Source organism: Pipistrellus kuhlii, unplaced genomic scaffold, assembly GCF_014108245.1.
Source record: "Pipistrellus kuhlii isolate mPipKuh1 unplaced genomic scaffold, mPipKuh1.p scaffold_m20_p_20, whole genome shotgun sequence".
Classification (NCBI taxonomy): Eukaryota; Metazoa; Chordata; class Mammalia; order Chiroptera; family Vespertilionidae; genus Pipistrellus; species Pipistrellus kuhlii.
The window spans coordinates 2,096,417-2,121,312 of record NW_023425516.1 but is presented as its reverse complement, the minus strand read 5'-3'; the positions used below and the strand labels follow the sequence as shown (position 1 = coordinate 2,121,312).

At 49.8% G+C, this 24,896-nt stretch overlaps 1 protein-coding gene across 4 annotated transcripts in view; it reads right to left on the bottom strand.

Moving 5' to 3' along the window:
- The window catches only part of VSIG10 (V-set and immunoglobulin domain containing 10), a 32,934-nt gene extending 28,231 nt beyond the window's left edge, over positions 1–4,703 (bottom strand). For 2 of the 4 annotated variants that reach the window (XM_036449198.2, XM_045585396.1), the window contains exons 1-2: positions 4,533–4,700; positions 927–1,139 (exon numbers count right to left, since the gene is read on the bottom strand). In XM_036449198.2, coding sequence (XP_036305091.1) covers positions 927–1,139; positions 4,533–4,605 — 286 coding nt within the window. In that variant the 5' untranslated portion in view covers positions 4,606–4,700. Of the gene's footprint in view, positions 1–926; positions 1,140–4,532 lie in introns of all 4 variants that reach the window. The other 2 variants (XM_036449201.2, XM_045585397.1) reach the window with 2 other exon arrangements.
- Positions 4,704–24,896: the final 20,193 nt, after the last annotated feature.

Sequence of the window (24,896 nt, the reverse complement as noted above, 5' to 3'; positions counted from 1 at the left end):
CACACAATGGGAATATTATTTGGCCATAAAAAGGAATGAAGTGCATGCTACATCATGGATGAGTCTTGAAAGCATTATTTTAAAAGAAAGGAGGCAGTCATAAAAGGCCACAGCCTGCCCTAGACAGTTTGGCTCAGTAGATAGAGTGTCGGCATACTGAAGGGTCCTGGGTTCAATTCCAGTCAAGGGCACAAGTCTAGGTTCCAGTTCGATCCTCAGTGTGGGACGTGCAGGAGGCAGCCGATCAAGGATTCTCTCTCATCATTGATGTTTCTATCTCTCTCTCCCTCTCTGAAAGCAATAAAAACATAAATATATTAAAAAAAAAAAAAAAAAAAAAAAAAGACCACATACTTGTGTGGTTCCATTTATCTGAAATATCCAATACAGGCAACTCTATGGAATAGAAAATAATTAGCAGATGTCTAGGTCTGGAGGAAATGGGAGTAGTGGGAGGGTGGGGAATGACTGCTAATGAATACAGGGTGAGTGTTTTTTAATGATTTTTAAAAATTTTTATTCATTTTGGAGAGGAAGGGGGAGGGAGAGGCAGAAACACCAATGATGAGAGAGAACCCCCAATCGGCTGTCTCTTGTGGCCCCCTACTGAGGATTGAGCCCACAACCCGGGCATGTGCCCTTGACTGGAATCAAACCTACGACCCTTCAGTCCACAGGCGGATGCTCTGTCCACTGAGCCAAACCGGCCAGGGCTAGGGCTTCTTTTTGGGGTGATGAAAATATGCTGAGGGTTGCACAGTCTTATGACTAAACTAACAACTATACATCGTGCACTTTAAAAGGGTGAATTTTATGGTATGCGAATTCTATCTCAATAGAGTTACTATTAAGAAAAAACGAACACCTGCCAGCTGCCTCTGGGAATCGTTCCCCTTTATAAAATAAAGAGGAACCGTTATCTGTACCCCAATCTTCTGTCTGGTTACTTGTGGCTCCATTTGAACGACGTGAAGCCAGCTCAGAACCACAGGATTTCTGATTCTCTCCCCATTTCGGCCACACCATGCCCAAAGTCAGGACAAGAAGGAAAAAAAAAAAAAAATCAAAAAAATCTAAGCCACTTGCTGGAAGGCAAATGCCATTGAATGCTAGAGATTCCAAAACGGCAAGAAATGCATCTGGGAAAAACAACACTTTAAAAAGCAAGGGAGGCCCTGACCAGTTTGGCTCAGTGAATAGAGGGTCGGACTGCAGACTGAAGGGTCCCAGGTTCGATTCCGGTCAAGGATGTGGGCACATTCCCAGTAGGGGGTGTGCAGGAGGCCGGTGATCGATGTTTCTCTCTCATTGATGTTTCTCACTTCCTCTCTGTAAAAAATTAATAAAATGTATTTTTTTAAAAAGCAAGGGAGAATTATTTTTAAAACAATTAGGCCTGGGAACCCCAGTTCTCAGTGACAATTCCCACTGAGGAGAGAGGAGCTGTGGAATCAGAGATGCAACATGTGTTCATGAGGCCTACAGACCTGCCTCTCTCCTGGCTCCTGGCACAGGGCTACGGGGGCTCGGAAAAGCCCTGGTGAAAGGTTAGTCCTGGAACCGGAGCGAACAGTGGTCCTCTCCTCCCGGAGCGGGTGACACCATCACAGAAGAAACCTTCTCCAGGCACTCCCAGCTCCCCTCCTGGCTGTGCTCCCTCCGTTCTCTTCAGGCGTCTTCAAACTACGGCCCACGGGCCACATGCGGCCCGCAGAGGAGTCTGATCCGGCCCGCCAGGTTTTTTGAGCAGTGAGCGCAGCCGAGGTGTTACAGTAGGAATTAGTAGTTCATATAGTCCGGCCCTCCAGCTCTCTGAGGGACCGTGATCTGGCCCCCACTTTAAAAAGTTTGAGGACCCCTGTACCAACGAAGCTGAAGCTGACCTTGGAGATCTCTTAGGCTGGCAGCCCTGGGGGCTGAGTTAAAGTTGAGGCAGGCTGAGCCCTGGCTCAAGGCAGAGAGGACAGCCACAGACTAGTGATGTCTGTGAAACAGGCACAGAAAGGATAGTGGGGGGCGGCGGGGGGCCCTCTAGTTCCATGCCTGCTTGTCCTATAACCCTTCGTTTTGCGTTGAGAAAACTGAGGTCCAGAAAGCGCCCAGTGATTTATTTGAGGTCCCTGTGAGCCTCCGGGAGAGCTGGGAGCATCCGGTGTTCACGACTCCAGGCCAGGGACTCTGTGGTCTCCAACCAGACAGGGCGGGACGATATGACAGGTCAGGCTGCGCCGTTCGCAGTCACCACCTGGTGTCCAGCGGGCCCGGGGTCTCCCAATGGAGCAGAGGGAACGCCACCGCCCGGGCCATTTCCCAGCGCGGCCCTCATCCTGTCATGGATAGAGGGGGGGGCTGCACCCAAACTTTTTTTTTTCTAGCAACTTTCCCCCCAAGAATGACGCAGGATTTACAATCTGCGGCAGCAAGTGGAGGCATGAGCATTGTGTGAAGCTAAGGGACAGAAAAAAGGCAATTTTTTCCCCCTGAGAAAACTCTCCATTTGGAAAAGAAACAACAAAAATATAACAACCGGGGAAGCCCTCAGCCCGTACACAGGGGTGAACTTGGCCGGGGATCAAAGTAACCGGGCCTGGCCGCAGAGGCGGCGGTCCCGCCAGGTGGTTCCAGGATGATTCAAACCGGGGACATCAAACTGAGATCTGACATTCCCGGCCCTGGAGTTCACCATGAAGGAAACCTGCAAAGAGCTGGGGAGAGGGCACCGTGACCACTAAGTCAAAAGAGGGCCGGGGTGAGAGCTATCACCAAGAAGGAGAAACAAACCTGGGGCCATGAGCCCCAGGGACAGGGGTGACCCCGGCTCAGCTGTCGTAGGAAAGCAGGCTGTGCGCAGCCAGAGCTTCAGAATATTTTCCAGATTAACTGGTTATGAGCGATGAGACCGTTTCTAAATAATTGCTAAACACAAAACAAAATAAAAACTTGTGCGAGCAATGATAAGATATGTACACAGATAATAATTTAATAATAATTATAATAATAAAACTTATACGAGCCTAACAGGAACTTTTGGCACTTGCTGCTAGGAAGCTCGGGAGCAATTCCTACAGGACCTGCAAGAGATGAGCTGGGTGTGCTGGACTGGGCAAAAACCCACAAGGACACTGGCAAACTCCATCACCTCCATCACCTCCATCACCATCACCACCACCACCACCACCACCACCACCACCACACACACACACACACACACACACACACACACACACACACACGCTCCTTCTCCTGCTCCTCTACCCAACACCTCTCACTCACTGCTCTGCACACCACAGACATGCATTCGCTGGTGGGTTAAATTTTAAAACAGATTTTCCATCTTTTTATATTCTGCTTATTTTTGTAGAGCACAGATAAAGCATTTAAGACCTTTGGTCAATCAGGTCAAGTGTAAGAGGTCATGCCGAGGGTAGAGGAAGCTGTTTGTAAGCTTGAAACTATTTCAAAACGACAACAAAAACCTAAGAGAAGTAAGGAAGCACGAGTGCACAGAAGCCTGCCTGCGGGGTGTGCGGGGAACACCACGGTTACAGGTGTGCGGCAAGCTCAGCCTCAGGCAGAGGGGCCGGTGGGAATAAAACATCCACTTTGAGCGCCTGCTCGGCAGGTCAAACCAGAATGCGAACTTACATCCCACGCTAAAAAACAACAGCACTTTCTCCCTCCACGTGCGTCTTCATTTCCCAGCGTCAGAATTCCCACGTTCCGTTTCCCCACGTTCCCCTCCACCTCTGCTCAGGCCTGGAGCGCGGAGACTTCCCTCCCCGGGGCGCGGAGACCCCCCCGCCCCGGGGCGCGGGGAGCCCCGTCCACGGGGACCTCCCTCCACGGGGCGCGGAGACCTCCCTCCCAGGAGCGCGGGGACCCCCCTCCCCGGGGCGCGGAGACCCCCCTCCCCGGGGCGCGGAGAGCCCCCTCCACGGGGCGCGGAGAGCCCCCTCCACGGGGCGCCGGGACCTCCCTCCCCGGAGCGCGGAGACCTCCTTCCACGGAGCGCGGGGACCCCCCTCCACGGGGCGCGGAGACCCCCCTCCCCGGGGCGCGGAGAGCCCCCTCCACGGGGCGCCGGGACCTCCCTCCCCGGAGCGCGGAGACCTCCTTCCACGGAGCGCGGGGACCCCCCTCCCCGGGGCGCGGGGACCTCCCTCCACGGAGCGCGGGGACCCTCCTCCCCGGAGCGCGGGGACCCTCCTCCCCGGAGCGCGGGGAGCTCCCTCCACGGGGACCTCACTCCACGGGGCGCGGGGACCCCCCTCCACGGGGCGCAGGGACCCTCCTCCCCGAAGCGCTTAGAGCCCCCGTCCCCGGAGCGCGGGGACCCCCCTCCCCGGGGCGCGGAGCCGGGGAAATTCCTCTCCGCAGGGACCGCGCTTCGAGCAGGAAACTCCGGAGCCGCCGGGCGGGGAGCGGCGGCGACCAGGACCGGAGCCCGCGGAGTCGGGCACTTCGGTCCCGGGCTTCCCCTCCTCCCGCCGTCGCCGGGCAAAACTCAACTTTCCCCCGGATCGCGGCCTCACCTGCGGCGGCCCCGCGGGCCAGCAGCGCCCCGAGGCAGAGCAGCACCCGGGGCGCGGGCGCCCGCGCGGCCATCTCGCCCGGCGGCTGCAGGCCGCGCGGGAGGCGCAGGTCCGGCCGTGCTGGGCTCGGACCCCGGGGCCCCAAGCGCTCCTCCCGGGCCCTCGGCACCTCGGACCCGCTCCCTCCGCGGCCGGGGAGGATGCTCGGGGAGGGGAGCTCGGAGCGGGGCTGGAGCGGCGCTGGCTCCCGGCGCGGTCCTCCCTCCTGAGCGCCCGGCCCGGGCGGGAGGGCGCACCCCGCCCCGCGCCCCGCCGCCGCTCCGCCCGCGGAAAACAACAGGAGCGGCCCCCCTCCCCGCCTCCCATCCAGGCGGGAGCCGACTTCCTCCCCCTTGGCCCGGAGGAGGGCTTATGCAAAGGGCGCGGAGCGGCTCTGCCCGGCGGGGGCGGAGCGCGGGGCTGGGCCGCCCGGGGCCGCCGAGCCGCGGGGACAGCCGGGCCGGGCCGGGCGCTGCGGCGGCCGCAGGAGGACGCCCCGGAGTCCGGCTGCCAGCAGCCCCCCGTCCCCGCGCCCCGCCTGCAGCCCCCGGAGGGGCGGCGGGGCTGGGGCTCCTGTCCCCGTGCCATCCCAGCGGCGCTGCTCCAGGGCCGCCCTGTCCCCGGAGCTCCGGGTGGGCCTGGGCCACCCGCCTTGTCCCACCCGGGGCGGCACCGGGCGAGTGGGAGCGGGGAAAGGGGGCCCCGATCCCCCACCCCCCCCCCCAGCCGAAAGCGGCCGAGCCACACGGCCAGACGGCGGCCCCGGGCCCCGCGGAGCTCGCCCCTCCCTCCCGAGCTGTGTGTGTGTTTGCTTTTCCTTCTGTTTCCCCACCCCCCATCCCGGCAGTTTCCCGGAAAACTGCCTTCCTCTCCCCGCCCGCATCCGCCCCATCCGCCCGGCCCCTGGGGACCCGGGGTGAGATCCTCAGGAAGCGGGGACCCCGGAGCGGCCCCGCCAGAATCTTCCTCTTTAAAGAAGGCCGTGAACCCACGGAGGCGGCGACGCGGACAGGGGTGTTTGCGCTCAACTGTGCTGTTTTGGAAAATTTCCCCTTCACCTACCTACCTCACCATGACATGTTGAGGAAAAAAACAACCAAAACTGCTATAAAAAAAAAAAAATAAAGATCGCTCGTTCTGTGGCTCCAGGCCCCTTCCTGAAATACCTCATCCATGATGAAATCTTCTGGAAACCAGTAAAAGGGTGTGTTTCGCCCGATGGACGGAGCCATAAAGTTGCAGGCTTTTTGCTCTTCCTCTTCGGCTGCTGGTTTTAACTCTCAGCCGGCTCCTGGCCGCCCCCCGTGTCCCAGCCCCTGCGGCGCTGGTTTCATCGTCTATCCGGTGAAAGGAAGCAGAGCCCATCCCGGACACACCGCCCTGTATCCCCAGTGCCTGGTGTCCCCCAACCTGTATTTTTGTTAGGTAAACCCATGGAGGCTCATTGGCTTTGATATGGCAGTTCCTTAAGCTTTCCCGACGCCTCCCTCCGCACTGAGGTTGACAAGATACCAGTAAAATCCGCTACCTGGCAAGGTGTCTGCCCAGGGTGGGGCGTTCTCCGACTCTGGTGCGCTTGCTGGGGGAGCTGCATGCAGCAGGCCCTCCTGATGTGCTCACCGTCTCAAAGGCATGGTCTGGGGGCCAATAAAATATGTTTTAAAAATAATAATCAAACAAGCTCCAGGAAGACCCACCTCCTCCACCCCCTACAGCGCTGGTAGCAGCTCCCCTCCAAATGGCGGGGCCTTTTCCTTTAAGCCACTGTAGCAACTCCATCTCACGGCCTCCCGACAACTCTCGGACCTAAGGAATTATTGAACCTCATTTTATTTGCTTGTTTGTTTATTATTTTTTTAAACATATTTTGTTGATTTCAGAGAGGGAGAGAGAGAGAAACATCAATGATGAGAATCATCTATGGCTGCCTCCCTGAGGGGATGGGGGTTGGAGGGGACGGAAGGGCGTAATTCGCAACCGGGGCACGTGCTAGACTGTGAATGGAACAGTGACCTCCTGGTTCATAGGTCGGCACTGGACGCCCAGCCACACCGGCCCCGTCAACCTCGTTTTATAAGGGAGAGACCCACAGTTCTGGAGAAGGTGAAGTTCTAGATCACAAAGCCAGCTGGTGGTAAAGCCAGGACTGGAACCCATGTCTGTTCAACCCCAAGTCCAAAATTGCCTCGTACACAAAGGCTGCGGTGTCTGGACGCCCTGGGGTCATCAGGGCGGCAGGCACGGGCGTTCCTCTGAGCACGGCTTGGAGGAAGCCTGGAGACCAGGAGGTCTGGGTCAGAGCTGGCCCAGGACACATCCATCTCTCTGCCTCCGAGACAGGAGCTGTCCGGAAACACCCTGGTAAGTACTTCACATACCACTGAACCCTCAGCACCACCCTGAGGGTAGGCATTGCCAGTCCCAACCTGCAGGTGGCTCAGAGAGGCCAGGTTGCACAGCAAGTTAGCGGGAGAGCTCAGACCTGAACCCAGCGGGGTCTGAGGCAGTGCTGTCTTGTTCAGTCTTGGAGGGGCTTTGGCCTGACTTCACAGCCCGTGCTCCAGCAGCCGCCCTGGCTCTCTGAAGCCATCAAGCAACCCCTCATGTCTGCCCCCACTCCTCTGGTCACGTCTCCTCCCTGGAGGTGATGCTGGAAGGTTTCTTAGCAACAGCCTGCTTCTCCTGGAACTATGCTCCTGTGGGCATCAGAGAGGGCTGCCCACCAGGAATAGCGGAGGGTAGAGCCTGGCCCCTCAGGTCCAGCTCTGGACTCCTCACTGCCAGAAGCACTAAGAGGCAAATGACAAAACCCTATGTGTGCCCCCCTGGGTGGGCCTGGAACCCCCAGGCCGGCACCCCAACGAACAGGAGCAGCCTGGCTGACCCTCTGCAGAAAAAAGCCTGCCAATCCCTCTGACACACACCTTCCCCACCTCCCCTGGGCCGCCTGCCCAGAAGGAAAGAATCGGGAACAGATCCTATAGCAAGAAAGTTCCTGAGGTCAGGCGTAGTTCCCAGAAGAAGCGAACAGGATGAGATGGAAAAAATGGAAAGTGGACAGTTGTCAAATGTCTACTATTTTCAGCTCCTTTCTGGACTGCAGACCAGGAGGGTGAAGCTTGGTGTCTCTGACTGGCGGAGAACCACAGGTCTTAGAAGACAGATCCACCCCGGAAGACAAAATGCCACTCGCAGAGGGACCAGGAGAAGGATCACCCAGTTCCCTCAGAAATGGGCAGCCGTGGGCTGGAGAGAGGCGGGCAGCTCGCCCGCCCCGGCAGACAGAGCAGCCAGAGGTGTGCTGAGGAAGGTCTGACCGTCACCATGGCTCCTGCTGGCGGGGTGGGTGGTATGTAGTGCTCACCGTTTCTCATGGTGGAAATACTCTTACAATCACCAATTTCAAGCTGTCACTCGAGGTTACTGAGTTACAGGCACCACTGGCTCTCCTGAGCCAGTCAGTACCAGGAAAGTGGAACACTGGGCAGGATCACCCAGGGGGACGCCTGGGGGAGCCAGACAGATAGCTCAGGCGGAGAGCCATCTTTTCTCTCTCTCTTGCTCTTTGATCTCACACTCACCCATTGAAAGCATTTGTGGGCCAAGGTAAGCGTTATTTTCCTAACTCCAGTTGGGAAACAGGAATCGACCACAGTAAGTGCATTTCATGGAGAGTACACTCAGGGAACCCCAAGAAAGCTCAGATAAAGCACTGTTTTCTGAGGGTGACACGCCCATTTCTTAGATGGCATTGGCTTTGTCCTGATTATAAACAGACCATGCCCTTCTAGAACAATGAGAAAAAATAGAAGACAAAATGTAACCATAACCCACCTAGAAATTATCACCGTCATTACTAGGAACTTCTCATGTTTTCTGCTGCGTTTCAATGTGCGTGATATTTTTTTTTTCAAAGTTGCAATGACAAAGCTTTGGTTCATGCTCTTTTTCCTTAACTTAATAGTACAAGTATATATTGTGATTTTTGACAAGTAATTTGTCTTTTTAACCAGAAAAGTAATAAAATAGTAATGGAGATACAGTTTTTTAAATTTCTTTTTGCAGGCATTAAGCTGACTGAAATAAGCCAGTCGCCACAGGACAAATCCTGTGAGGTTCCCCTTATTTGAGGTTCCTAGTGCAAATCCTAGAGACAAAGCAGAAGGACTGCCGGGGGCTGGGGGAGAGAAATGGGAATTGTTTAACGGGTCTGTAGGTTGTTTCAGTTTTGCAGGATGAAAAGCCTTCTGGAGACGGCGGTGGTGATGGCTGCACCACCATGTGGATGTACTTCATGCCCCTGAACTGTACGCTCAAAAGGGTAAGCAGTACATTCTGTGTGTCTTACCACACATAAACTTTTTAATGCAGAAGAAAACTGGCAAGTAGGAAAACCATGACGGGAAAAAAAAGGACACCCCAGGGACAGAGAACACAGACACTTCGTTAATGAGTCAAATAAAGAAAATCCAAGCAATTTTACAGAGAATTTCTATCTTGAAAGTAAGCCTTCCGCTCATCTCTTCCTACACCCCAGCACTCTGCCCCAGGACAGCCAGTCTCATCGAGGCGTCAGGGTTTGCTGGCTGCCTGACGGGCACCCGTTGGAGCATTCTTCAGCATTAACGTGCGTGTGTTCAATGTTTGCGTGATGATAGAGGATCCACCTGTGGTGACTATCCAGATTTTTGAAGTTCAACGACAGTTTTCTCCTAACAGCTTTATTGCGGTGTCTCTCACATGCCATAAATCCTCCTACTTACAGTGTACAGTTCAGCGGGGGTTAGTATAGTCATCACAGTCAACTTTAGATTTTTGTCACCCCCCAAAAAGAAATACCTTACTCTTTATCTATCCCTTCTCCACCAACCCCAACCTCCAGCAACCACAAATCTACTTTCTCTCTCTATGGATTTGCCTCTTCTGGAAATTTCATATAAGTGGACTCTAACCATATATGTCACGACTGGCTGCTTTCACCTAGCATAAAGTTTTCAGGGCTCACCCAAGCTGTGGCGTGTGTCTGTACTCCATCCCTGTGTATGGCCCAGTGGCATTCCGCTGTACGGAAACACCACATTGTCACTGATCCACTCCTCAGCTGATGGGCAGCCAATAAATACTTAAGCCACCGAGTAACTCAGAGGACTTGGGTCCCCTCTCTCCTGGCTTCCTCTCTGCCTTCCCCTCCCTCCCCGCTCCCCGTGTCTTTCTGGAAATAACGTGTCCTTTCTTCCCTGGCTGCTCTGCCGTGAGCAGAGGAGAGCGGCTCTTTCCAGAAGCCTGCCTCTCTTCGGACTGGGCCCTCCGTATGCCCAGGCACCTGGCAGGGGTTTGGTCAAGCAGTGTCTGATGCCAATATGCTTCCTTCTTCAAAGATGTCAGTGAAGCAGGGGTTCCCAGCTTCTTAGGGTCCCGGCCTCTGAGCACCATCTGCTTCGGTTCTTCCTCCCAACCTTGCAAAAGCTCCATCCCTTTTTTTTTTTTTTTTTTTTTCAAAGACAAGCATTCTAAACTTAATCCAACGCTAAACTTCTTGCATTCCCTTCCCAAGAGAACGGATTCTTGCTTAACCAGCAGAGGCATGGTAACTACTCACACTCTGGCTCTCTCAGCCAATGGCTGGCGTCCCGTAAGGTTTTGAGAAGGTTCCCTCACAAAAGACACAATGTGCTCTCGCCAGGCACGCTCTCCACTCTCCGTGGAATGTCTCCTTGCATTCTTGGAGCGAATGGAGGAGGCACTATTCTTACCCACATTTCACCAAGGAGGAGGCTGAGGCTCAGAGGTGAAATAAATCCCCAGATAAAGACACAGCCTCAAGCCCACGTTTATAAAATGAATCATTTCTTCTTTGGACCTCACGTTTTACTTAAGAGCAATAAAAACTTACAGTGGGGTAGAGAGGACTAAGAACCTTGTAATGAAAACTATGTTCTCTCTTCCCAAAGAAATGCACAAATTTGCAACATTTTAAAAAGGCAATTTTAAGAAGTTGGGTTGTGGGGGAGAAATTCTGCAGGTCTAAGCTGGAATTGTAAACTGGGTCCAGGAGGAATTAAAACAACAACAAAAACAATAGAAAAAAACTTACTTATAAACTTGAATCACTAGGTGGTGCTCTCAGAGTCCTGTATGGACGCTGGGTTCCCAGCCAAGGTCTTCTGAGAGATAAGAGTTGGTCCAAGCTGCATGGGACTCAAACCAGTTTCAGAGATTATGGGTCTAAACAATAACTCTCACCGCCCAGAGGAGGAGCAGAGGGCCAGGGCTGTTCAGCAGCTTGGTCAAGGTCACATATCTTGGACAAAGCCAGGACTCGCCCACATCTGCAAGGTCTGCTGTTGCTGAAATGTATCACATAGGTCCAGTCCTCTGGAGAGAGCACAGAATACACAATGCAGAAGTCTGTGCCGATGAGCCCAGGAGTGAGCTTTCGTGCGCGGACAAACAGCGTGAAATTGGCTACTGTGCTGTGCTATCTGCTCCCCCCACAAACGGGTCCAGGGCTGATGTTTCTTTTTGTAACTCCTCCTGTGTGCGAGGCACCGAGCACAAGCTATGGGTCCTTAGGAAAGTTGTTTTTCCCTCTTTGAGCCTCGGTTCCTGGGGGTTACTGGGAGCCAATAAAGCACCACGCAGGCAGTAGATGCCCAATAATTGGTAATGATTAATACGACTGCACTTCTTGCTCCTGTCAGTTTGACACTTTATTTATTTATTTATTTATTATTTTAATGATTTTTTACAGAGAGGAAGGAAGAGGGATAGAGAGCTAGAAACGTCGATGAGAGAGAAATATCAACCTCCCGCACGCCCCCTACTGGGGATGTGCCCGCAACCAAGGTACATGCCCTTGTCCGGAGTCGAACCTGGGACCCTTCAGTGAGCCAAACCGGTTTCGGCCAGTTTGACACTTTAATGTGATGCTTTGCAGTTGCCCTCTCTCAGACCCAGATGACTAAATGTCTTAGAACTCCGTGTAAAAAGAGAGCATGCCGGGGCAGAGGGGTTTGGGGAGGGCAGCCTCCCCGTGAGGCCTCGCCTGGGGGCAGGCCTGAGAAGTCACACACAGGTTGTTAACGAGGAGCTGGACACCTCACTTACCGGAAAGCGCGATTGGGAACCCATCGCTCTGACCTCAGGTGGCAGGTGGCGGTGGGTTTCAGTTCCCTGCGGGATACTGGACCCACAGCCTCGGATCCACCCTGGCCAGAGGCCACCTCAGTTCCTGGCCACCTGGGCCTCTCCGCCCACGAGGGGGCTCACGTCACGAAACCTGGAGAGCTGAGAAGGCAGTAGACAGACAGCGTGTGCTACAAAGACAATTCAGTCTTTTTTTTTTTTTTTAATATATATATAATATATTTTATTGATTTTTTACAGAGAGGAAGGGAGAGAGATAGAGAGCCAGAAGCATCGATGAGAGAGAAACATCGACCAGCTGCCTCCTGCACACCCCCTACCGGAGATGTGCCCGCAACCAAGGTACATGCCCTTGACCGGAATCGAACCTGGGACTTTTCAGTCTGCAGACCGACGCTCTACTGCTGAGCCAAACCGGTTTCGGCCAATTCACTGTCTTATGAGACCTCATTACAGAAGTGACATCCCATTAACCTAGCCTTATTTTGGGGGTAGAAGTATTTAGGCCAGGGGGCGGGGCTTACACAAGGCAACGGCTATCTGTCAGCATTAAGGGCGAGTCTGCCTGAGATTGCAGCCAGCCCAGGAGCAAACAAAGCTGAGTGAGTGAGGAACAGGATGGGGACAGACTCGAATGGCACCACGTAAGCCCCCGGATCTAGACACTGAAGTCAGCCACCCACTGACCTCCCAGGACCCCAACGATGGTTTTCTTCTTTAAAGACTCTAGTCTGTGTTGGGTTTTAGTCTCTCGCAACTGAAAGAGACCCGGCGAACATTTTAAACAATGCGGGCAGATTCTGTGCCTTTCATGGGACAGAGCTGGGCTCAGGTCCCTGGGAGCACCGTGTTGGCAGAGAGGGTGCTGGTGGCCAGGCCTGCACCGGGAGCACTGCTGAGCAGGAGGTCTGTCCTGGGGGTTGGAGGCTCTGTCTCTCCTGGGGCCCGTTTCTCTCTGTGAATCTGTTTCCCACTGCTGATGGCATGTCTCCTCCTGGATATCTTTTTACCCAAACTCCCGCTGCCCCTGATTTCCAGCCTGCACAAGACTCTTCGTGGCCCCTCTGTGCATCTTCTCTCTGCATCGGCTCCCACCGTTCCCTGCCCGCCTCTCCTGTGCACCAGTGTAGGCTCAGGAGGTCTGATGTGCGCAGGTGGGCCTGCTGAGCCGGGCCAGCTCAGGGGCCGTAGGAGAAGCCTGTGGACTGGCTGTCGGGCGGGTCGGGGTGGAATCAGGGGGCTTTCTTGGGGTTGCGGGCATGGCAGGTGTTCTGCAGCTTGTCTTGTCCGAGACGCAAGGCAGACCAGTTCCCATCCGGACGGAGAAGATGCTGGCCTAATGGTCACAGTGTGACAGCACTGACGTCTGAATGGAGGACGCCTCACCGAGTTTCAGCAGGATCCGGGAGGCCTGGTTTCTATTTCCAGCTCCTTCTGAGTAAGCAGGTCCTGGGCAATAACCAAGGCCTCTTTCTGTCACAAGTGAGGAGCAACTTAAACAGGCTCCCCTCCAAAATGGAATTTGCTGGCTCAGGTATTTGACAAGACCAAGGGTAAGTCTTGTTTCATACTTGGCTCCATGCAGAGGTCAATGTCAATGTCAATGTCATCATACCAAAATCTCTCTCTCCCTCTCTCTTTCTCTCTCTCTCTCTCTCTCTCTCTCTCTCTCTCTCTCTCTCGGCTACTTTGCTCATTGTTTGCTCCATTCTCAGGTACCCTCCTCAGTTGTGGTGGCAGCATGGGCACCAGCAGCTCCAGGCAGACATCCTCTCTCCGCAGCAGCACTGGCTGGAAGAGAGATTCTGTCTTCCCAGTGGTTCCAACCCAGGTCCCAGAACTGAGCCTTATTGGCCTGGCATGGTTCACCTATACATGCCTGAACCAATGACCAGGCCGGAGGGATGCAATGCTTTGATTGGCCAGCCTCAGGTCACATGACCACCCTTGGAGCATTGCCCCTCCCAACCACATGAACTATTATAAGTGACAGAGGGTGGTTCCCCAGAGGAAAAGTGGGGTGCTAGTAATTGGCAAAAGAGAAATGGGTCCTTGCCAAAGCAACACCAGTGTTGACACCCATGTATCTGTTCACTTCTGTTTCCCAGGCTCTAAAAGGATGTGCTGTTTGCAAAGTAATTCTGCAAATAATCTCTGAGCCTACATACGTTTTGTTTTTTGTGTTTTTTTTTTTGTTTTTGCGTGTGACTTCCAAAATTTGCTTTAAAAAAAATTAAAGTGAGATTCACATGACACAGAATTCACCGTTTTTTGTGTGTGTGTGTGTGTGTTTTTAAATATATTTTATTGATTTTTAACAGAGAGAAAGGGAGAGAGATAGAGAGCTAGAAACGTCGATGAGAGAGAAACATTGACCAACTGCCTCTTGCACACCCCCTACCAGGGATGTGCCCACAACCAACGTACATACCCTTGAACGGAATCGAACCTGGGACCTTGCAGTCCACAGACCGACACTCTTCCACTGAGCCAAACCGGCTTTGGCAGAATTCACCATTTTAAAGTGAACGGCTCACTGGCATTCAGTGCATTCACACTGGTGTGCAACCTCCACTTCCGTCCAGTTCCAGGGCTTTTCATCACCTCAAAGGAAAGCTCCGGCCACTGAGCAGTCACTCCTTGTTCCCTCGCCTTTCACTTCTGGGAACCACCAATCTGCATTCTGTGTGTACGAGTTCACTGACTCTGGACAGTTCGTAGAAGTCAAAATATGTGGCCTCTTGTGTCTGGCTCCTTTCACTGAATACAACGTTTTCCAAGTTCATTCACGCTGTAGCCTGTGTCAGAACTTCATTCCGTGGGATGGGCTGAACAATATTCCATGTGTATATATACCAGAATATGTTTTTTTTTGTTTATTTTTTATATTTAATTGTGGTAAAATACACAGAACACAAAACTTACCATCTTACCCTGCCGGTGTGGCTCAGTGGTTGAAAGTCAATCTATGAACTAGGAGGTCACAGTTGAATTCCTGGGTTTCAGGCTCCATCCCCTGGACAGGCAAGCAGTAGGCAGCCGATCGATAATTCTCTCTCATCATTGATGTTTCTCTCTCTCTCCCTCTCCCTTCCTCTCTGAAATCAGTAATATAAATATATACTGTCTTAAGCATTTTTAAGTGTGTAGCTCTGTGGCATTAAATGCATTGAGGCCTTTTTCATTTTGCACAACTGAAACCTTTTGCTCATTACACAACAACTCCCCATTCCCTGCTCCCCACTCAGGCTCTGGCAACCACCGTCCTACTTTCATCCCTAGGAACTTCACTGTTTTAGATACTTCATATTAATGGGATCTCATAGTATTTGTCCTTTAGTGGCCAGCTTATTTCACTTAGCATAACGTCTTCAAGGTCCATCCATGTTGTAGCATGTAACAGGATCTCCCTCTCTTTTTTAAAAGTAGGATAATATTCCATTATATGTACTAGTATATGTCGCATTTTCTTTATCCACCCATCCATCGCTGATGAACACTTGAGATATTTTCACTTCTTGGTTATCTATATATATAAAAGGCTAAGTGACCATCACATCAAAAACAACTGAACAGACCATCGAACAGGCTGCGTGGGGTGACCAGAACCACAGTGGGGAAGGGGCAACCAGATCATCAGAGGGGGGCAGTGAGGGGCAACCAGGTTGGTGGGAAGGGGGGCAGTTGGGAGCGACCAGGCTGGTGGGGGGTGCGGGGTTTTTGGGGGTGACTATGCCTGCAGGGGGGACAGTTAGGGGTGACCAGACCAGCAGGGGAGGCAGTTAGGTGCAATCACACAGGCAGGCAGGTAAGCAGTTAGGAGACAGTGGTTCCGGATTGTGAGAGGGTGCAGGCTGGGCTGAGGGGACCCCCATGCACAAATTTCATGCACTGGGCCTCTAGTTGTGAATAATGCTGTTGTGACCATGATGTGTACATATTTCTTTAAGCCTCTGCTTTAAATTCTTTTGGATATACTAATATATCCAAAAGTGGAATTGCTGGATAATATATTAATTTTGTTTTTTAAAAAACTAGAATTTGCTTCTTTTTAAAAATAATTTTCTGCCTCTTTCCTAAAAATATTTTATGCAGAAGATGCCAGTAAAAATGTAAAAAAAAAAAAAAAAATTTTTTTAATGCATTCAAATTCTTGAGAGGAAAAGCAAAAATCTCAATATAAAAAAATCTAACAAGTGGAAACTTAGAGACCATTTTTTAAAAACTAAATCTTTATTGTTCAGATTATTACAATTGTTCCTCTTTTTTCCCCCCATAGCTCCCTTCCACCTGGTTCCTACCCCACCTTCTGACCTTAAATCCCCCCTCCCCCCGCCACTGTCCTCATGCATAGGTGTATGATTTTTGTCCAGTCTCTATTTCCACCCCTCACACCCCTTTCCCCCTGAGAATTGTCAGTCCACTCCCTTTCCATGCCCCTGATTCTATTATTCTGTACCTCAGATTTTTTATTCCCTTGGTTTTTATATTCACTTGGTGATAGATATGTATTTGTTGTTCATAATTTTTATCTTTACATTTTTCTTCTTCCTCTTCTTAAAGAATACCTTTCAGCTTCATATAATACTGGTTTGGTGGTGATGAACTCCTTTAGCTTTTTCTTATCTGTGAAGCTCTTTATCTGACCTCCAATTCTGAATAGTAGCTTTAGTGGGTAGAGTAATCTTGGTTATAGGTTCTTGCTATTCCTCACTTTGAATATTTCTTGCCACTCCCATCTGGCCTGAATAGTTTCTGTTGAGAAATCAGATGACAATCATATGGGTGCTCCCTTATAGGTAACTGACTTTTTCTCTTGCTGCTTGTAAGATTCTCTCTTTGTCTTTTGCTCTTGGCATTTTAATTATGATATGTCTTGGTGTTGGTCCTCTTTGGATTTCTTTTGTTTAGGGTTCTGTGCACTTCCTGAACTTGTAAGTCTATTTCTTTCACCAGGTAGGGGAAGTTTTCTGTCATTATTTCTTCAAATAGGTTTTCAATATCTTGCTCTTTCTCTTCTTCTGGCACCCTCATAATTCAGATGAAGTTGTCCCAGAGGCTCCTTACACTATCTTCATATTTTTTTAAATTATTTTTTCTTTTTGCTTTTCTGGTTGAGAATATTTTGCTTCTTTGTATTTCAAATCTTTGACTTGATTATTGTGATCCTCTAGTCTGCTGTTGGATCTGTATATTATTTTTTTAAAATATATTTTATTGATTTCTTACAGAGAGGAAGGGAGAGAGATAGAGAGCTAGGAACGTCGATGAGAGAGAAACATCGACCAGCTGCCTCTTGCACACCCCCTTCCAGGGATGTGCCCGCAACCAATGTACATGCCCTTGACCAGAATCGAACCTGGGACCTTTCAGTCTGCAGACCGATGCTCTACCACTGAGCCAAACCGGTTTCGGCTATATATTATTTTTTATTTCAGTCAGTGTATGCTTAATTTCTAATTAGTCCTTTTTCATATCCTCAAGGGTCTCCCTAAATTTATTGGCCTTTTCTAGAAAATTTCTGAAAAACTTTATTTCCATGGTTTGGAACTCTGTACCTAGTAGTTTGCTTTCCTCCATTTCTTTCATTTGTGACCTGTTTCTTTGTTTCCACGTTTTGGTTGCTTCCCTGAGTTGATAGAGTGGCTTTGGGTGCTAGGTGTCCTGTAGGGCCCAGTGGCTCAGTCTCCCTAGTTACCTATGGTGGACACTCTTGGTGCACCCCTTTGTGGGCTGTGTACACAGTCTTTTGGTAGTTAAGCCTTGATTGTTATTGGTATCACTGGGAGGAATTGACCTCCAGGCCAATTGGCTGTGAGGATCAGCTGTGTCTATGATGGGAGAACTTCTGTGCTGGAAACACCCTTGTGAGACAAGACTTGCTTCAGTGGGGCTTTGGTGCTCACTGAGTCTGCCCCCTTATGGATCTGAGGAGTTGTAATCTGGATGGTCCTACTCTGACCCCTGAGTACACTGGTTCTTGGATCTCCAAGAAGGTGCTAATTTAGCTTCTGCCTGAGGCCACCCAGCAGGAGCTTTGGAGAGATCTGCAGATTCCTCTTTTTTGTTTGGGTTTTAGAGATGCCCAGATGAGGCCTAACTGTGAAGCAATGCAAGCTGCTGGGGGCCTTGGGCCTTCTTTTGGATGTTCTGGGTCTCACTGACTCAGCTGCAGTTTGTTAGATAAGTTTAGAATTCAAAGAACCAGGCCTAATGCAAAAGCCTCTGTGCTCAACTTTGATGGAGCGGAGTCTCAGGGTGGAGCAAACAGCAATGGCCCTACGAGGCCCCTGGGTCTCAGTGTCCCACAGTAATCGCTGCAAGCACCTCTGAGAGAAAGCTGCCCTAGAGTTTTGCCCACTGCCAGACAGTCCAGTTTCTCCCCATATGAATCTGGGTCCCCAGAGTCTCACCCCGAACTGGAGTTCAGAGCAGTCAGGAACTTTTGTCTCCCTCTCGACTGAGAAACCCAGCCGCATACTCAGTTGCCAGCCCTCTCCACGTGCTGCCTTCTGCAGCTCCTGTGAGTCTCAGTGTGCTTTTCTCTTTCCTTCTTGTTGTAGAATTTCCACTCAACCAGGCTGCCTGTGGTTCTGGATAACGTATAGTTGTAGTTTTGAAATTGTTGTGCGAAGCAGCAGTTTAGGTATTATCTATGCTGCCATCTTGGTTTCTTCTCCTTAGAGACCATTCAGAGGTCGATTTCAAGGACCATGTCTCCATCCAGATCCTTGGCTAAGAGCCAGCACCTGGGTCTCCTGGAGCCACAGGTACCAGACACAGCAAGGCCTGGACAGCTGTTTCTGAACGGCGGCCACGGAATGGAGCTTTATTTGGTCCAGGCCTCCCAACACTTTCTCAAGCAGAAGCATGACTAGTATTGTAAAACTGGAGGGATGCCATCCCACTAAATAACCACATCAGTGAATTTCCTCCCCTCGCTCAACAAACAAAAAACCCTGTGATTTTCCAGGCTCTTGCGTTGGAACCCACCCACAGCAGCACGGACAGAAGCTCCCTGCACAGACACACACACACAAATTACGCCCAGTATATGGTGGATGTGTGCCAGCAAATAACATTTCTGTCTTTTCTTTCTTTCTAAAAATTGCTTTCCAATACATGGACAGTGCTCTGAGGAATCAGTAAATACTGAGCATCTGCGATATGCCAGGAGCCCCTAACCTCCCTGGGGTTTTACCTGAATGTGTAGGGCACTTCTTGGTTTCTGGATAAAAACGAGGCTTTCTGCAGACATCTACAGAGCACCCTGCTCCTCCGCTATGGCTGGGAGCTGCTTTCTCTTGGGTGTCCTGCCTCTGCCCAGACCTCCTTCCAACTCTGCAGAGAGCTCTCACCACAGACCAGACAGCTTCTCTTCTCAGGTGGACGGCAGCCTTTGGCAAGTCCCCGATGTTTTGCTCTTCCTCTCTAAAATCAATAAAAACGGGTTTAAAAGAAATACAATGGGGATGATGTTCAGTTTTTTAAAAAGAATAGAAATGAGAGGATAAACCTGGTTGATCACTAGGTTCCCTTTTGCCTTAAAATTGGTCAACCACAGCCAAAACCGGTGTGGCTCAGTGGATAGAGCACCGGTCTGCGGACTGAAGGGTCCCAGGTTCGATTCCGGTCAAGGGCGTGTACGTTGGTTGCGGGCACATCCCTGGTATGGGGTGTACAGGAGGCAGCTGGTCGATGTCTCTCTCTCATCGATGTTTCTAGCTCTCTATCTCTCTCCTCTCCCTTCCTCTCTGTAAAAAAAATAAATAAAATATATATTTTTGAAAATTGGTCAACCACAGAAGTCCCACCCAATGTGGAATTTGGTATCCCAAACTTAAAAGGTGATTGATCTTTGACCCAATAACTCCACTTCTGGGATTTTACCCTAAGGAGAAAACACCAAAAAGTACTTGTAATGGACATGTAAAACGACACATATTGCAGAGATATTTCTAGAACATAACAGTGGAAACACCTTAAATACTGCTAAATGGGGGATCGTGTTGTAAACAAGTGACAGTCCACACCATAAAATCCTGTGCAGCCATTAAAAATGTTGCAGTAGCCCGGCTCAGTGGTTGAGTGTCAAACTAAGAACCTGGAGGTCATGGTTCAATTTTCCGGTCAGGGCACATGCCTGGGTTGTGGGCTTGATCCCCCATGTGGGGTGTGCAGGACACAGCCAATCAATGATTCTTTCTCATCATTGATGTTTCTATCTCTCTCTCCCTCTCCTCCCCTCTCTGAAATCAATAAAAAGACATAATGTTGCAGTAGTCATTTTTTTATAGTTATGATGGGAGGAAGTGAAGAAAAGTAAATTACACAGCATGTATGTATAATCTGGCCCCATTCATATGGAATACATACTTTCATATATGCAAATCCATATTTGTATACTAGAAGGAAATCTGGAAGGAAATACAGTATAATGCTCATTGATTTGGGGTGTTATGTTTGTTAAAGGTCTTTACTTAATTTTATATTGACTTATTGATATTTATGAATCTATTATATAATAATAAAAGCATAATATACTAATTAAACCAGACACCCTTCTAGACGTCCTTCCAGACATCCTTCCAGATGACCTTCCGGATGAAGCTGGGGCTGGGAGGGAAGCCTGGGTCCCAGGTGCCTGCCAGGAGCCAGAGGGAAGCCAGGGTCCTGGGTGCCAGAGGGAAGCCAGTGCTGGCAGCTGGGGGAAGGAAGGCCTACTCTTTCACAAATTTCATGCATTGGGTGTCTAGTTTTTACATAACGGACATTTAATAATAGTAACAGCTTCCTACTTGGAGGTGCAGGCTGTGTAGGAAGCACATCTTATGTGTTTTATTTAATGTTCACAATGATCATTTTAGGGGTATTGGTAAACCCATTTTACAGAGAGGGAAACTGATGCTGAGGCTTAGTCGAATACTATTGATATATTAGTTTCTTATTGCTACTGTTACAGATTACCTCCAACTTAGTGACCTGAAATCAACACAAATTTATTATTATTTTTTATTATTATGCTAGAGGCCGGGTGCATGAATTCGTGTATGGGTAGGGTCCCTCGGCCTGGCTGGTGATCTGGGCCACTGGAGCTGTGAGAGGTTGGCTGTGGGTGCACACTGACTACCAGGGGGCAGATCCTGCATTAAGCATCTGCCCCCTGGTGGTCAGTGTGCATCATAGTGACCTGTGGATCGTCATTCTGTGGCTTAGGCTTTTATATAATATAGACTTTTTAAATCCTCACCAGAGGATATTTTCCCATTTTAGAGTGTGTGGAAGAGAGAGGAAAAGACAGGGAGAAATATTGATGTGAGAGAAACACATCAATTGGTTGCCTTCTGCATGCTCCTGGACCAGGACCTGGGCCAGAGAGGAGCCTGCAACAGAGGTATGTGCACGCCTTGACCAGAATCGAACCCTGGAGCCTTTGGTCTGTAGGCTGATGCTCTATCCACTGAGCCAAGCCAGCTCGGGCAACACAAATTTATTTTCTTATACTTCCAGAGGCCAGAAGGCTGAAGTGGGTTTCGCTGGGCTAAAAATTGAAGTGTCAGCAGATCTGCCAAAGTGTGGCCTTGGACTCAAAGCAAAGCACGGTAGCTGGGGCCCCGGCCAGTTTCTCCCCACCAGTCAGATCTCAGAGGTGCATTCTTGGGGTTGCCCTGGGGGTTATCCTGGTGATTTACCAGGCAGCACCTTCCCCGGGGGAAAGCTAGGGAAAGACCATGCCGCCTCCTCTTTATTCCCAGCACTCCTCGCGAGGGTGTGCTTAAGGACTTTGCATCTGGCCTTTGGAGCTAGGCTGGCTTTCACTCTTGCTTTGTCACTCTTTCACGTTTCCAAGCCTCGGTTTATTACTTACCTATAAAACGGGGATACTAGCAGGACCTCCCATATTGGGGTGGTGTGAGGGTGAAATGAAATGCTCAGTGTCAAGGCCTGGCACACGGTAATGGTCAGTAAGTGCTAGCCTTCTTCTTTGGAGCACTCTGACCTGCACACAGTAGGTGCTCAGTAAATGGTAATTGTTGTCCTTGGAATGTACATTCTGTAGGCGATTCTATGGTCGTTAGTGGAATGCAATAGCATGCACTTGGTAAACAGGAGTGGTCATTACTGGAGCATGCTGACCTGCACACATTAGGCACCCAGAAAATATGGTTTGGTTGGTTCCAACCATTATTTTAGTGTAAATACCCTATTTTCCTGAAAATAAAACAGTGTCTTATATTAATTTTTTTCTCCCAAAGTTGCACTAGGTCTTATTTTCAGGGGATGTCTTATCTTTCCATGCGCTAGGTCTTATTTTCGGAGGATGTCTTATTTTCGGGGAAACACGGTAGTTCCAGTTCTCTCTCCTCAGAGGAGACAGAGAAAGGTACGGGCACATCCAGATGGTCCAATCACTCCCCAAAGAAGCCAGGAGAATAACACCACCTTCCCAGGGCAGGTGAGGGAGCTAAATAAAGCACATTGAGTGCTTTGTACCACACAGGCTCTCCATAAAGTGGCTCCCGCCTCTTAAACATCCAGTGAGCTTCTGTGCTTAGTCCCAGAGAATGGTTCAAAGCAAGCCTTTAAAACATCTCTTCTCAGCATTTCTATGGATCTGCAACCATCGTCTCTGACCAAATAAATAGTTGTTTTCTTTTTTAAACACATAGCTTGTAGGATGGCATCTGTTATCTCATGAGCATTTAATGAAAGCTGTTTAAAATAAACAGTGAGAGGAAAGGTATTCCTTTCTCCAACTGCTGTAACATAAGGAGGTTGCTGTTGATATTGGAATAACAGGTGAAATAGCCTTTTTCTGAATGAGATATTTTAACAAACAAACAACACACACGCATAAAAACAAAGCTTTGAAACTAACACGGACCTATGTTTTTAAAAGTCATGTATCCTATATAATAAAGAGGTAATATGAAAATTAACCCTCATGCCCTCACAAGATGGCTGCCTACGACTAGGCCAGCAGGGGGGTTAGTGAGGGATGACCAAACGACTGAACAAGCAGGCTGTGTGGGGCAACCAGGCCAGCAGGGCGCCGTGAGAGGTGAATAGGCTGACAGGGAGGGCACTTGGAGATGACCAGGCCCTGGGGGGGAGGATAGTTGGGGGTGACCAGGCTGGCAGGGGGAGCAGTTGGGGGCAACCTGGCCCACAGGAGGTAGCAGTTGGGGGTGACCAGGCCAGCAGAGGGGGCAGTTGGGGGCAACCAGGGAGGCAGGCAAGTGAGTGATTAGGAGCCAGCGATTCAGGATTGTGAGAGGTTTAAACTGGCAGTAGGACATCTCCTGAGGGATCCCAGATTTGAGAGGGTACAGGTTGGGCTGAGGGGGATCCCTCCCCCGCCCCCTCCCCAGCATGAATTTCATGCACTGGGCCTCTAGTTTTCTTATGATTGATACTATCGGGTATCAAGTGTGTGAGGCACTATTTTAAGTACTAGGGGTAAGACCAGTGAACAAGAGAGTTTATATTCAAGTGGGCAGTGGTGTGTTTCAGATGATAAGTTTGTAATTCCAAATGCTCTGAACATTAGGAAAGAGAAAGGACAGAACAGGTGTGGACACAGGGAGCAGCATTTCCCAGTGTGATGGGTGAGTAAAGGTGAGCGGGTTATATAAGAACAAAATGAGGACTTTAGGAAAAGGGGAAGGAGGGGCAAAGTGTCCCAGGGGGAGGGAACAGCATGAGCAACGTTCCAGAGGCAGAAAGACAATCTGACTGAAGCAAATTGACAGGGTTTAGAGAAAAGAATACAAGAGAGGTGGGGGACATCTGCAGGAGTCTGGATTTCACCGAGGCTACGGGAGCCATAGAGGACTTCAGGAAAATGGGAGGGATGAGGTGTGGATTAACCTAAGGTGACCCGATTTTTAACAATTTGTCCCATGTCCTGGGTCATTTTTAAAAAGTCCCTATTTTTGGAAAGAATGCACGACAAGCTAGGGAAACGGCAGGAGAACGGGAAGGGAATATACGGTTTTCGGCGGCCAAGTGGCTATTTAGCCAGGATATGAGTTTTATATTATTTTTTGTTAGTTGTATAATGTTAAACTTTAATAATAACAAATAATTGTTCAGAACTGATTATCGAGAACTGCTTATCAAAGTTCGAATTGTTGATCAGTTGTTAGAATTGTGGAATACACGCTGTCCTTACCAGGAACTAATGCTGCGACTGAAGGCGTTTTTTCTAAGGTAAAGTTTGGACATCAGAAAAATCACAATTAAGTGTTGAGACTTTGAAAGCCATTTTATGTGTTAAATATAATTTAACAAATTCTTGTGAAAAATTTCATGACCTATTAAACGACAGCAATCTACTAAAAAAATTCACTCAAATGAGAAATATGCCAAAGAATAAAATAATACTATACATAATTATTTATTTATTATATTTATAAATTGTACTTATGTTGAAATTTTAAAAAATATATTACAATACTATTTTTGTGCTCTATGAAAATTTTTGTTGCTCCATATAGACCAAATTTTTAATCAAGAACCCCTCTCAGCCGAAACCGGTTTGGCTCAGCGGTAGAGCATCGGTCTGCGGACTGAAAGGTCCCAGGTTCAATTCCGGTCAAGGGCATGTACATTGGTTGCAGGCACATCCCCGGTAGGGGGTTTGCAGGAGGCAGCTGGTCGATGTTTCTCTCTTATAGACGTTTCTAGCTCTCTATCTCTCTCCCATCCTCTCTGTAAAAAATCAATAAAATATATTAAAAAAAAAAAAAAAAAGAACCCCCCTCAATGGTGCCCCGCTTTACCAATGTTAAAATCTGGACACCTTAGATTAACCTGATTTACTTCGGAGCAAGGTGAAGGGGCTAGAAAGGAAAACTGGAGGCGTAGCAGAGAGAGTTCTACCGGAAGGCGGGAGAGGGACATGGACAAGTGGAGCCATTGGAAGGGCATTAAAGCAGGTTTGGTAGAGAAAGAGCCACATGTCAGCAATATAGGGATAATAAAGATTTAAAAATATCACCTCCCGGGAATTTTGTTTGGAACAAGTTGGAGGGGATTCAGAATCAAATACAGCTGCCAATGTATTTGTGCATAGAGAAAAATGCTCAAAAGTTGGCTCATGCTCTACCACCAGGAGGTTACCAAAACAAGTGAGCATGCGCGAGATTACCGCGGGGCTAGGGCAATCCGGCTTGT